Source organism: Fundulus heteroclitus, chromosome 8 (assembly GCF_011125445.2).
Source record: "Fundulus heteroclitus isolate FHET01 chromosome 8, MU-UCD_Fhet_4.1, whole genome shotgun sequence".
Classification (NCBI taxonomy): Eukaryota; Metazoa; Chordata; class Actinopteri; order Cyprinodontiformes; family Fundulidae; genus Fundulus; species Fundulus heteroclitus.
The window spans coordinates 21,360,274-21,374,965 of record NC_046368.1 but is presented as its reverse complement, the minus strand read 5'-3'; the positions used below and the strand labels follow the sequence as shown (position 1 = coordinate 21,374,965).

At 39.7% G+C, this 14,692-nt stretch overlaps 2 protein-coding genes and 1 non-coding gene across 3 annotated transcripts in view; 1 reads left to right on the top strand and 2 right to left on the bottom strand.

Moving 5' to 3' along the window:
- Positions 1 to 2,142: 2,142 nt before the first annotated feature.
- On the bottom strand, positions 2,143 to 5,290 carry rpl37 (ribosomal protein L37). The gene is made up of 4 exons (XM_012868009.3): positions 5,161 to 5,290; positions 4,368 to 4,503; positions 4,146 to 4,230; positions 2,143 to 2,253 (listed from the first exon to the last, which is right to left on the bottom strand). Exons 1-4 carry the CDS (start codon positions 5,161 to 5,163, stop codon positions 2,184 to 2,186), a joined length of 294 nt encoding a protein of 97 aa, XP_012723463.1. The 5' UTR covers positions 5,164 to 5,290; the 3' UTR covers positions 2,143 to 2,183.
- On the bottom strand, positions 4,582 to 4,659 carry LOC118564040. Its single transcript, XR_004931597.1, has one exon. It is a non-coding gene; the product is annotated as a small nucleolar RNA SNORD72 (small nucleolar RNA).
- A 6,055-nt stretch (positions 5,291 to 11,345) lies between the features above and the next one.
- The window catches only part of st8sia5 (ST8 alpha-N-acetyl-neuraminide alpha-2,8-sialyltransferase 5), a gene marked incomplete in the record, with an annotated part of 6,874 nt that continues 3,527 nt past the window's right edge, over positions 11,346 to 14,692 (top strand). Inside the window, 1 exon segment of the mRNA XM_036140346.1 lies at positions 11,346 to 12,036. Within this exon segment, the coding sequence (XP_035996239.1) occupies positions 11,891 to 12,036 (146 nt within the window).

The following is a 14,692-nucleotide window of genomic DNA, read 5'->3' as shown; positions in this document are numbered from 1 at the left end:
TTCTGTATTTAATTGGGCAAAACTCAAATAACCAAAACCCATATTTAGTAACTACAGGTGGAGGACATAAAAATAAAAAGCTTCATTCCCACTTGGAAACAAATGCAGGAATTACATTATAAATTGTTTTCGTTCTACATATTTAATAGCAGAGTAAGCCCAGTAAGGTCTAAATGTGTTTTGATTGATTAATCATAAAATGTCAAATGATTTTATTTTTTTAGATTTAACAATTCAATAATAATGAATAACTTTCCTTGATGAAGTGTTTCTTTACAACCAAAGTATTGAACAATAAACTAAATTGCAGTTTGCTGTCATCTTGGGTATTAACAGTGGTAAATCAAGGTAAATCATACTTGTTTATTTGCAATCAGACTAGTCATCAATATGCTCCAAGATGATGTGAACATTTAAAGTAGACCTTTTCCCCTCTACCAGGGCCCCGTTTCAGAAAGAATGACCGATCTACCCAGAGTAGAAACTTTCAGTAGTTCTACCTCACGCTGTCATACTCAGTGTTTTGGGTTTCAGAACATGTGATATCAGTCAGGTAACTAAACTCAACGTCCCATAAATCCTGAGTTAAGCACAACCATGAAAGAAGCCCTCATCAATGGACGCAGTTAACGTGATTCACCATGGCACCAGCAGGAAAGAAGAAGCCTGGAAGTGCTCACTTCCTGTGAGTGGAATCAGAAATCTTTAATGAAGGCATTTGGAGAATATTAAACCATAATTAACAAAAAGGTAATATGCTGTTGCTGCAGAAAAAGTGACTTTACGGCAGAGAATTGCTGAAAAACGTCAATGCATGAGTGATGGGAGTTATTTGACAGAATGAAAGCTGTATTCTCACCCTACACTCGTTTAACATCCAAAAAAAAAAGGGGGAGGGGGGGCATTTATTACGTGTCTAGGTGTAACCAGCAGGTATTAAAAGGACGTGGCAGCAAATTAAAAATGAAGTATGAAAATAGTTTTATCAGGTATGGTTAAGTTTTATAAGAATTTCTTATGTTTAACCATAACCAACTAAAGCACTAATTGTCTATATTCAACATATGCAATTAATGATGGAATACTGCGAGTTATTGAATTAACTATGTTCATTCATATTTTTTCCAGAATTTGAACCAATTTTTAGAAGGATGGATAAAAAAAACTGTAGGTGTATAATTTGTGCCAACCTCACTTTGTATTAATCATATAGGCTATATTTATATTAAGTTGAAGTATGGTGTTAAGTGACAAAATGTGCCATAGCCCTAGGTGTTGGTACTCAATAATATACAAATGGAAAATTAGAGCTGGAAGTCTCTTTCATTCTGTGTAAATCTTTTGTTAATCTTGTGGATCTCTGAAACATTTAAACTTGGCCATAACTGAGTGCAACAGTAACATTCCTGACATGCAGTTGCCTCTGATATATTTTTTGCATCACCTGTTATTAAAAAACTGTAGTTGGCAAAAAAACAGAGCAACACAAAGAAATTTTTCGGAACCAAGAGCTTCCCCTCATTTTGTTATTAGTGATGTGCAGGCTGAGAATATTGAAATAAATCAATGACAGCTGAAAAAAAACAGCAACGCCTGAAAATATATTAATCCAACAATGAACACATTTAATCTTGATCTGATCAGCCTCTCCTGACAGATTTCTGTGGCGTATTTGCGCTTCAGCATGCAGGCTCCAGAAAAGGACATGCTTTTTATGACTCGTCCTTGTGCAGATCTCAGCTAAAGAAGAGGAAAAACTCAGTTTGCCTCAATAACTCTACTTGGTAGCAGGGTAATTTGTCATTATTTGACTCAGAGCAAAGGCTCCTGAGTTTTCTGAAACGGAAAAGCCAGGGAATGCAGGAACTTACCCCAGAATATCCACTAACCCAGCAATCTGAACGGGGCTCAGAAAGTAACAGTGAGGTTATGGCTAGTTTTCCCACTTTAAAAACCTGGAGAAATACTCTGTAGACAAACCAAAGTCAATTTTAGCCTGAATGAAGAAGTGCTGGTTGGAAACCAGAAACCAACAGTCAGTCCAGTAATAAATTCCCAGTTCTGGTCTTAAACTGATCCATACCCAGAGCCACTCGGTGCTTAAACAACCCCAAATAAAGTGGACAAAGACACGACTGCAACTCCAATTTAACATCACATTTATTTAACCAAAAATGTGTCATTTAGGATGAGCTGGAGGCGGCCACTGCAGCACGTCTGGGTTTGGGGGTGGTACCTTCCCGGAAACCATTCCTGCAAAATAAAAACAAAAACAATCAGACTGAAGCTATAAAACATTACTTTGCTCAAGACACTGAACCTTTTTTTTTTTTTTAAAAACACACAATTATGCATAACTTCTAACTGAAAGGTTCAAATTAATCACACCAGCCTTAACCATCAGATATATACTGGTTACCCAACCAGCTCTTCTAAGCTGATAAGTACAACGTGGAACACTGCTTATTCATGCAAAGATTCCTAGTTTTAGAAAAAACACAGCAGGTACCATTCCCTCAAAAAGTCATCTTGCTTAAAAAGAAAAAAAAGCAGCAAATAAGACTGATTAGCCAGTTTAGAGTAATTTAACAGACACTAAAGCATGAAACCCGTGATCCTGCTGGAGAACCCACCATCTTAAGATTATAGCCCACTAATGTACACTAATCAGCACAAACAATGGAAATATTATTGTCACTTTTGGGCAAAAACCTTTACTCTCAACTGTCATTTTGGTTCCCTGAGAAAATCATTCCACACACCTGGCTTAGCTTTCATTCTAAGTATTGATAAGAGCACATAACTATACCTAAATTGTTAAAATTTCGAAGAAAGGCACTTCTTAATTTTTGTTAAATTACATTTTGTAAGAGATAAACGGTTTTGGTCTGACAGTAGAAATATGTAGTGAACCTTCTGTTTATTTAGCGGCAAATGAGATTACAAAATTTGTCAAGTTCTAAAACTACAAAGCACCAGTCTCAACACTCTGAAAAATGACCCGTGTTAATTAAAATACTCTGTAAGATGCTTAAAGAAACTGACTAACAAATGTGAATATGAGGACTGAGACACTGTGACAGCAAAATGTTGCTCTTCTCTTGAGGCAACACTCAGTAAACCGATGTTCCCTGTCTAAACTTTTAACTCCCTATCAAAAGGTAATAAGGTTTAGCATCAGGAACATTTTAGACTGAATACACAACGAGAAATCATCTTTCGCAAATGGCAGATAACATTCCCTAAACAGTAATCGCAACAATTAATCTACTGTGAATCAAAGGGGAAAAAAAAAAACATCAACACTGAAATGAGTTTTATGTCAAACTTTAAAAGGAAGTGGACTTTGAAGACGTTTGGCTGACGATTCTTGTTTATGACCGAAGCAAAGAAAAGAGATAAATCCTCCTTATGGTCCACCTCCATGATAACTTCCCCTCAGATATTTAGTTTAAAGCAATCTCCCGGTAAACAGAGATAAACTACTTTGGGAACAAAAATGTCTTTGGAGTATACACCTCCGAATAAAGCCGTCTTTTGATGTGAATAATTACTGTGCATATAACTTTCTTGTGAAAGCACACAAAGACGTCACAATATAAATCACGTCTAACTTTTAGTCATTTTATGTTATAACGAACACTGTCTAACAGCATGGGTGTGTACGCATTTTAACAATTCAGTGGATTAAACGTTAGCAGAAGGAACTTTGCTTATATTTCCTGAAGGGAATGTCAACAACCCCAGAGTTTGCAAGTAGCTTTAGTTTGACAGGGTTTTTCTTACCCAACAATTTATGTTGTCAACTAAAAAACAAAAAACATTATCAGGTAAACTTCCCTAGCATTTATTTCTTATTGGTCCTTTCTTTTTCACTAATCTCCCTTTTTTTGTGCATTTTCATTAATTCATTGAAGATCACGCTCTAACTCATTAGGCGATGAACACACAAATCTAAATATCTTCCCCAGGAACACTCGACATCAATGGGAAGTTGTGTTTACATCATACGCCTCAAAACCCTCAACTTTAGCAGCAAACATGCTTAAATTGGTAGTAAACCTCATCTTTAGCATTTTTTTCGCCAAACTTTCACACACGGTACAGAAAACAAACATGTTTTTTACTGCCACACAACCCCTCACCTGAATCTGCGGTAGACAACCTTCAGGTGCCTCAGACGGCCTGTCCCAGTGGTGTTTCTCCTCTTAGCCTTAGCGCTCCAGTTGTCTAGAATCAAAACATTGGACTCATTTTAAACAAAACCCCTTGAGTTATACATCTAGATTCTACTAAATATGCTTAACTCATATGTAATATTCCCTAAGCAGGTAAGAAGGCCTCATGCCCCGTGTGTCAGGACTTACACTTCCTCTTGCGCTTCTCGGGGTAGCCACACTTGCCGCAGGTGGACTTCTGCAGATGGTAAGCCTTGGCCCCACAACGACGGCACAGGGTGTGCGTCTTGTTTCGGCGCTTACCGAATGATGACGTTCCCTTGGTCTGAAAAGAGGAGAAAGATTGAGTTATATCAAGAGGAAATTGCAGCAAAAACCCCAGGACACGCTCACATCCGAGGAGGTCTTGTCTCAGCTTATACAAATGAATCACAGAAAGTCATATGTTCAGACATTTATTTAGGAACATCATTGACAAGACCTTTTTGTAATATAAACACATACGTTAAGCCGGGTGTGAATAATGCCGATTTAACTTTTAGCTTGACAAACGCAAGGTTTATATTTCTTGTGAAACCGTGTCGCGTTTGCCGTTTTCAGAAACCAATGAATTAGCTGCGCTACAAGTAAACACGATCAAAACAATTATTAGCCATGTTAACATTTAGCTTATTAACAAGTTCTTGCATTAATACAAAACTCTTCAAGACGAATTAATATGAGTACATAGTAATTTAATTCACTTTCGTTAATTTAATCTCGTTCTTGGCACTGGACGCTTGATGCTAGCGCTAGCGAAAAATGCTACAAAGGTGCCGCAGAAACATCAAGTAACTTTGTAAACAGTGGGTTTCATCATGTAAATAATGTAACTAAGAGGTGCTGCTACCTAAGCTGTAACAGATAAGCGTCAATTTGCTTCAAATCAACTTTTGATTAAACCGATGTTGAAAGATTTCTCTTTGACGGCATTGCTTCTTACCATTTTCGCCCAGTGGCTGCGGGAAAAGAGACCGGAAGAGGAGCGGGTACAGCATCAAATTACATCCGTGCTCCGTCCGGTGTAGCAGAGAAATGGGTCCGTCTGGTATTTGTTCTAAAACGGCGTCAAAGAGGGGTGCAAAGCGAAACAATTATTGAGATAACCAGGTTGCATCTCATCTAAAAAGCTTAAATTTGCCTCTAGACAGAAAAAACAGGTACTGAATAAAGATTAAAAACATTAACCTTTATATGCTACATAAAGGTCCAGTTTTACCAATTGGAAAATAGTAATTATTAACACTATCACAGTATTAAAACAACAAATATAAATTAAATAAAAGTAGGCTTTTATTTTGCTCAAAGTCAAACATATATGTTACATTGTGGATACAACAAATAATAGCAGCTTACACATTTTTTTTTTGTCACTTCTTTATTCGTGATGATGACAGTTGCATGACAAAAGATACCAGTGAAAGTGCAGGGATATAATACAGCAGTGATAAGCCTGTGTGTTACTATATTTCAAAAACACTAAGACACCCTTTGTCTAAGAAAAAACATCTAATTGTAAGCATGCAGCTCAGTTTCAGCGTGAAATATAACCATACTGAGCAATTTGCTTAAGGAACAGAAACATTTAAGTGAAAGAGGAAAAGATCATTAAAAAAGCAACATGCACAGGGTTTGTAGAAGCTCTTTTCTTATTGATGTAAAAAATATTTGTTATTTTTGGAAAAGAAGGTTTTAGGAATCTTTCCAGGTGCCTATTCAGGTTGAAAGAAAGTCACAATGCAACATAATTTGAAAACCTTATTATAACCCTTCCCGCAGAAATGAAAATTGTATTGCAACATTAATATTACAACATACAGCAATCTGGCATGTTGAACTGGGTAAACCCCTAGGACAATTCAAATTTGAGTGGGATGGACCACTTTGCATATGGCCTCTTACCATCTGATAAGCTGCAAGCCTTGTTGGCTCTTAAGTCTGTACTTTGTGTGCCCCCTCAACAATATTGGTGGATAATGTTAACTAAAACTACCACCACCAAAATCGTGTGACCACTTTTCACATGTTTGTACAAGTTGGATCAATAAGCGAAACAGACCATAGAAATGTCCATTTAAGATCAGGGACAAATGTCCACTTCGTCGGTTTCATATATAATAGACCGCCAGTATGAAAGCTGCACACTGCTGCATGTAAAGAGAGCAGCAAGGGGCAGGAGTACAGCTCCAGATTAAGCTGGTGATAACAAAGTTTTTGCTGACTAAAACCTCAGATTTTGAAAAAAAGCGGAGATGTTTAAAAACTCTCTATTCACGCGTATTGACTAACAAAGGTTTTCACAAACCAGTAAGGTCACCGTCACTATTTCATGAATACCAGTATTGCTTCATGCATATGCTAAAAATGACTGGCACAGTTTTCATAGATCTTTTTAAACACCTGCAGAGCTTTGTTCTAAGCAGTAACAGTAGTTGGCTGCTTAAAAAAACAACTACTGAAGTAAATATTGAACAAGATCAAACAAAATGCTAATTTAAATGTTATGTAATATCACTTTCTTCTGCCTTGGGGAAGCTACTATTTGGGATTCAGAAGAATTAAACGACATGTAAAGACATGTTAGATAATTTGGCTGATCTGGCATTTAGTTATAGGCAAATGAGTCTTTCCCTAGAACAGAAACCCAATTATTATTTTTTTTCCCAGTGTCCTGTCTAGCAATGTGGCAATAGGAATTGATGTCTTAATGCCAAATAGAGCTCGACAGATTTTACTTTCACAAGTGGAGCAGTACTGCTTTCGCTATAGTGCTTCGCTTGATTTATGCATGTAAATAGTTTTATTGTGTTATCACTATGTGATATAGTTAAAAATGCATTTAATTTATTGGTCTACTGGACCTTTATATGCTACGTAAAGGTCCAGTTTTACCAATTGGAAAATAGTAATTAGTAACACGATCACAGTATTAAAAAAACAAATATAAATTAAATCAAAGTAGGCTTTTATTTTGCTCAAAGTCAAACATATATGTTACATTGTGGATACAACAAATAATAGCAGCTTACACATTTTTTTTTTCACTTCTTTATTCGTAATGATCAGTTGCATGACAAAAGATACCAGTGAAAGTGCAGGGATATAATAAAGCAGTAATAAGCCTGTGTGTTACTATATTTCAAAAACCCTAAAACATCTAATTGTAAGCATGCAGCTCAGTTTCAGAGTGAAATATAACCATGCTGAGCAATTTGCTTAAGGAACAGAAACATTTAAGTGAAAGAGGAAAAGATAATTAAAAAAGCAACATGCACAGTGTTTGTAGAAGCTCTTTTCTTATTAATGTACAAAATATTTGTTATTATTTGAAAAGAAGGTTTTAGGACTCTTTCCAGGTGCCTATTCAGGCTGAAAGAAAGCCAAAGATGGCTTTTAATTCCCTGTCCACTCCTGGCTCCCTCCAGTAGCATTTAAATATTTGGTACATGTTTATTTCATTAAGCATTTCGTCTATAATTGCATTCTTGCCTATGTAGGTCCCTTTTGTCACTCTGAACAGGACAGTGATAACAGAAAGCAGATCAATGAACTCTAATATAGACTCTGTAGACAAAAGCACATTTCATAGCTGAAGTCTATGTCCCTTTACAGCTTATATGTAGTGTCGAGGGACCAAGCAGTACATAGTGGAGGACACAGGTGTTGGATTCAAAAAAGTGGGTTTTATTTACCCAAAGCACAAAAATATTTAACAAAGTCAGGAATTAAACTGGCATGCCATTAAAAGAGGTCAACTGAAAATACTGAACACAGACAGACACAAACAAAACTGACCTAATGAAATGACAAACAAGGGCCCTTAAATACTAGTTTAGCTAAACCATAGACACATACAGTAGGGGAAAACAAAATGGCTGCCACATAACTACTAACTCAAACCACAGACATATATACGTAGACGCGTCATAGGGCGCAGGTTCGCACGTCAACGTCACCGCCATATTGTATGTGGCAGAAAAAAGTTGAGTTCTGTTATTGTGAACGTGGATCAGAGAAGATGCCTCATTCCTGTGCTGCAATAACTACACACACACACACACACACACACACACACACACACATATATATATATATATATATTGTATATTGTGTGTGTATGTGTTATGAATATAAGGATCAATTTGTTAAATCTAAAAATTGTGGTCTTCATTATTTCATAAAAACCGTGTCACATGTGAACCTTTAGGAACAGACTTTTTGGGTGAGTATTAAAGAGGTAAAATTAATAATATGAGGAAAAAAAAGTCTTAGGTCAATAAAGTAAAAATAAACAAACAAACACAAAAGTGATAATGTTATGATAAAAACATCATATTATGAGAATTAAGGGGGAACATTTCCAGAATAATCACAGTTTGCAGAATTATTTCACTCCTGGAGTAGGCCAGGTTAGATTATTTTAAATATTTTTATTCTTCAGGAGAATAAATTCAGGAGAATGAAGCTAAAGGGATACGAAAATAAACTTGTAATATTATAAAAAAAATACTACGAAGACAAAGTATATTCAGAGATTAAAGTCCCTCTGATACTGTTTAAGTGACTGAGTAACCGCAGATTTGCCACATTTAAGATGGCGGACGCTCTGACGCATCGCAGCATAGGCAGAACCCGCCCAATGACGCGTCTACTCTTATATTATGTCTATGACTCAAACAATGAAATAATCCTAAACACCCCCTAAGAGTCCCCCACTTGGCAAGAGGCACTTGGTTCAGTCCAATGAGGCCATCAGCTGAACTTCAGTGATCAGCCACACCTTCTCCCATCCGGAAGGGGAAGCCAAACACCAAAGTAACTCAAACAAAGAAAAGAGTATTAGTACAACATAAACTGAATTGACCTTGCAGTGTTAATATGTGTGCACTCCATGTAAACATTGTAAGGTTAAAAAAAGGATTAAGGAACATTTAAAGTAATAACTAAAGTGAATTAAAGAGAAAGCAAACTGTTGTAGGGTGTGTTCTTACCCTGTGTGGCTTGCCCTCACATGTAGCAAACGGCCCTTCTCTCAGGCAAACCACACATGTTTTTGTGTGTACATCTTTACACTTTGGATCACAATGCAACATTATTTGAAAACCTTATTATAACCCTTCCCACAGAAATGAAAATTGTATTGCAACATTAATATTACAACATACAGCAATCTGGCATGTTGAACTGGGTATACCCCTAGGACAATACATATTTGAGTGGGATGGACCACTTTGCATATGGCCTCTTACCATCTGATAAGCTGCAAGCCTTGTTGGCTCTTAAGTCTGTACTTTGTGCGCCCCCTCAACCCATTTTGGTGGATAATGTTAACTAAAACTACCACCACCAAAATCGTGTGACCACTTTTCACATGCTTGTATCAATAAATGAAACAGACCATAGAAATGTCCATTTAAGATCAGGGAAATGTCCACTTCGTAGGTTTCATATATAATAGACCGCCAGTATGAAAGCTGCACACTGCTGCATGTATGCTTCATGCATATGCTAAAAATGACTGGCACAGTTTTCATAGATCTTTTTAAACACCTGCAGAGCTTTGTTCTAAGCAGTAACAAAAGTTGGCTGCTTAAAAAAACAACTACTGAAGTAAATATTGAACAAGGTCAAACAAAATGCTAATTTAAATGTTATGTAATGTCACTTTCTTCTGCCTTGGGGAAGCTACTATTTGGGATTCAGAAGAATTAAACGACATGTAAAGACATGTTAGATAATTCGGCTGATCTGGCATGTAGTTATAGGCAAATGAGTCTTTCCCTAGAACAGAAACCCAATTTTTTTTCTCCCAGGGGGCCAGGCCCCACGAAGCAGCCACCAGGAATGGGCCGGCACCCACCCGGGAACCCGCCCCAAACCTGAGGGCCGCCAATGCAGCCAGCGGGCCAAGGCGCCTGCCAGCAGAGGGGGGCACGAACTGGGGGGACGGGCTCCTCACCTAGCGGAGACTTGAGTTGTTCTTGGGAGAGGGAGCGGACCAAACCTGAACCTGGCAAAAAAAAAAAAACAAACAAAAAAAAAAACCTTATTCACACCATCCCACCCTAGTGCCCCACTCACCACACACATACTTACAAAAAAAGAAACCCAATTACTTACATCCTTTAAAATCTGATCTTTTTTCCTTATGATGCAGACAGACAAGAAACCAAATATTAAAGGTAGAGACAATTTTCCTGGAACCGTAACAAACATAACAAACGCCCAAGTTCCTTTCTGAAGCCCGCTCTTCTGCTCCTAAGGGGCATCATGTGAAAGAGTCTGGTCTTATTTCTTTCTTCTGAGGCCTTTCTCTTCTTATCATCAACTTGTAAGACAGCTTGCTGTCAGTAAGACAGTAAGAGAAGCGGAGCTACAATGAACGACCAAAACTGAAGCTCACTGGATACATAATCACTTGAAGTGCGCAAAGCAGAGCACGAGAAAACTAAGGAATGAACATGCACATTGGCATTAGGGTCATAATGACTGGCATGTGGGACAACCAATAGATAAGATGATCACGCCTTGAACTCGAAGCCAAAAAAAAGATTGTCCACTATACCTTTCACTTGAAATAAACAGAATGTAGACAACTATTGTGGTTATTTTGTTTATTTAATTTTTTTGAGTGCAGGTTTGACTAGCTAGATTATATATTAATTAATATTAAATATTAGAACTGCAGCTGATCACCATCTAAACCCCATTCAGATTTAATTTAGTTTAGCAGAAAATAAGAATTTCAAATGGTGTAGCAATATATTTTGTTTTTTTATGCGGCCCCCTGTCACTATGGCGCCTTGCCTTGGGGAGTTAGCCATGTTGCCCATGTGAGAGGGGGGCTTTGCCCTAGGAACACATTATATTTAATAACAACCCTGGTGTCCTTTTAATGTGCAATCAAACTCAATGGTCTGTGAAGAACATTTCTGTTACATCGTACTAGAGCAATTACGGGTCCGGCTCTGCCCAGCAGCCTCAGGTGACCCCTTTTTGTTGCAGGAGATGCTGTGAGTGCCCCGGCGCATCCTTGAAAAACAGCCCATGACCTTGGGCTTTGGCTGAGTAAGGAGCATGTGAGAGGAGCGCGGCGCGCCCCCGCCAGCCTGACCGAGAAAAGGCGCATCCCTCTTTTTTTCATTGCGGTCACGTCTTCTTGCACGGATTTGAGCTGGGGGCACAAAGGGATGTGTATTTTTATCCCGTCAATATCACAGCACGCGAAGCCTTTTTTTTTTTTTTTTGGCTGCACCTTGTTTTGCTCTCCTCTCCTGATTTAACCTGTCGGGATTTCTCCGTCCGAGCGCAACCCGCAACGCCCGCAGCGGACCGAGCGACTGCGCGTTCGTTGAACGGCAGACACCGAGAACCGGGCCCACCTCCAGAACCCTTTGACGAGTCTCTCCACCTGACCCCCTTCTCGCCTGACGAGTGAGACCACAGGTTCCAATCCGAGGCAGGGCCATTGATGTGCGGCAGGAGCGCTCAAGGCGATCAATTTGCGATGCGTTTTGGCCGTCGACAATGACGCGCCTGTGTGAGAGCGGAGCGGCAGCGTAGGAAGGTGGCGGACGACGTCCAGCTCGGCTCAGCGGCCATGAGGCACCTGTGGTCCCGGTTCTGAATGCAGCGCAGAGAGACGCCTATCCGGGTGTCACCGTCAGCTCTGGATGCTGCGCCGAAGGATGGCATACTCCGACCCGTCGTCGGGCAAAGACATACTAGGCAGTAGATCCCTGTGTTTCATATTCATTTGCGCATTTGGACTCGTCACGCTTTTGCAGCAGATTCTTTACGGGAAAAACTACATCAAGAGGTAAGTGTTGGCTTTCTCCCCCCCGGAGAGTCAGTCGGTATCTTGTTTGTAATGTCAGGAGGAAAAAAATAAAAATGAAAACAGAAGTAAATAGCATGCTTTCATTGTTGTTTTCATACTACTGAATAGTGATGATAGAGGAAATATGTATGATAAAATAAAATAAAAATGCTCATTCTAAATGCGAGATTTTAGAATCTAACTACAGAAAGCAGAGGCAAACAATGCATCAGATGGCCCGAAAGGACAATAGCAACTAACCATCCATCTTTTTTCCCTTCCAGCAGCATAGAATTGATTTATTTTTTATATTTTCTAAATATTAAGCATCATGAACCATACCATAAACAGCTCTTCAGCTGTATATGGTGATGTTTTCCCTTTCTTTTCCCCAAAAGCCTTTGTTTTTTTTTTGTTTTTATGTTATTGTTTTCCGTTTCAGCTTTCTTGACTGGTCATAGCCTACATCTTACAGAGGCATCAGATTCTCACCGTGCAAATAAAAGCTACCACGAGGGCTGCAGCTCGCAGCACATTAACGATGATGTGTATTTCTTATTGGTCCACACAGCCACCGCAGAGCCGTGTCTGTAGTAGCTCTGCAAGATATGTGCATGGTAATGTGCATAGCCCCCCCCCCCTTTTTTTTTGAAGCCATTGAATGAGCGAGGTTTCACACTTTTTGAAAGAATCCGTGTGAGACGAGCAGATGCTGAGAAGCTGGGATTTAAGATCCATATGCCGTATATAAAGGCTCACGAGGGACACCTATTCTCAGCAGAACAGGACCCCTCATCTTTAAATATATATATTTATTTATTTTTACTGAGAAAGCACATATATGCTTCCTTCGAAACATATATATATATATGTGCTGCAGGATGAGTTTATCCCCCAGCCACCCTGCTGGGTCCGGTCTGATGAAACTCAGTTTGGATTCATGCATCCTGACTCCCGCCGACAGAGATCCATGAATCCAGATCCGATGCTCACGCACCTTTCTCCGTCTGTGCCCCCCACCCCCACCCCTAACTTTACTCTATGCTTTTTTCACCAAGCCTGTATGGGAGAGAGGAGGGAACAAGCCGCACAACGGATACCAGAGGGCTCAGCGGCAGCCATTTTGCTACAGTCTGTCGGCACAAGTGGGGGAGACGGCGGGGGGAGAGACTGCAAAAGGGTGTGATGAGATGAGTGTGTTTGCATGAGCGTGCCAAATGCAGAGCGAGAAAGACAAAAAAAAAAAAAAAGAAGCTGTCGTCTTACCGAATCTCCCCATCCTGAAGCGTAAAGAGTAAAAGAGGTCCTCCACATGGGTCGGACCACACCCAGTCTCCTCTCCTCCTAAACTCAGGCCTCAGAATGAGAATATCAAATAATGATGCAAACCGGGCATAAATGCATGCAACACAGAAAGCACTGGGTCGCCTGCAATGTACCCCAGATGTGTTATTACTGTGTGCACACATCAATCCCAGAGGATTCAAAGGGCTCCTCAGTAACTATACGAGGTCAACCATTAAAGTCAAAGCTGAGATATGAACATTATTCCACTCAATAAATCTGGCCGTGAAGTTTCTGCAGTATGTTGTCCCCATGAATCAGCTCTCAGCCTGCGTTCCCTGACCTGGAGGTTTAAGGAATGATGGACTTTGAAAATGGCAGAGCTGGATGTAGCTTATTATGAGCCCTGTGAGTGACATACTTCTGCCAAGGAAGACACTGGCGGCGTCTAAAAATACTCCATCAAGGGGGGGGGGGGGGGGGGGGGGGGGATCAGAGCCGCAGGTTTGGAAGAGGCCAGTTCGTAACCATCCTAACATGAGTGGGAGCGAGCAGTTGTGATTGCCTCTAAATGTGCTGCAGATTAAGACTTTATTCAGAAATAATTCACTGTTTCCCCCTCAAGGTTATCAGTGTACCTTATATATTGCATTTTAACGTCATTTTTCAGGGCTGAATTATGGACTATCCATACAACATCAAACTCTCTTGAATAAAAAATTGTAGACTGCCTTTAATCATCTCAGTGTCAAAATTGTTCACAACAGCTCATATATATCCCTACACCCCCGACTAATACGTGGTCAAATGTCCCTTTGCAAGCTGCGGCGAGAACTGCACACTTTCTGGAGCCATCAGCAAGGTTCTGGCATAATTCCAGCTGTATACAGAAATAGTACAGCTCATTTAAACTAGTTGGTGTCCTGGCAACGACCCACCTTTTAAGCATAGTCCATAAACTTTCTACAGCGTTGAAGTCAGGGCGATAATATAAACGTCTCACTTGTCTTCTTCATCCATGCCAAAGTTAGTTTTGATCTTTGTTCACTGTTGGAACACCCAATTGGATCTGAGCTTCATCCGTCCGGCTGTCGGTTTGAAGTAAGGCTTCTGAACACGCCTAGCCTCTTTATACAGACCGCGCTTTGAAGCAGCTCCCTCACGGGAAACCAAACAATTTCGACAAACTCTTCCAATTCTGCCAAGAAGAGTGGTCAATGATCCAGGCAGAATTTTCCCAGGAACTGACGATGGCTTCAAAAAGAGCGCCCCTCTCTAAGGGAAATTCAACCAGCATCTCTGAAGCTGGATGCCCACGTTGAAGCCTGTTTATATAATTAGAGAAACAAGAAATTCAAAGTTGTGCACCCAT

Bases quoted from the DNA above. Each gene is read 5' to 3' on its own strand.
- rpl37 (XM_012868009.3), bottom strand. The intron at 4,231-4,367 runs GTAAGTCCTGAC...TTTTGATTCTAG, and splicing joins CGAGAAGCGCAAGAGGAAGT to ACAACTGGAGCGCTAAGGCT. The intron at 2,254-4,145 runs GTGAGGGGTTGT...TTTATTTTGCAG, and splicing joins GTTGTCTACCGCAGATTCAG to GAATGGTTTCCGGGAAGGTA.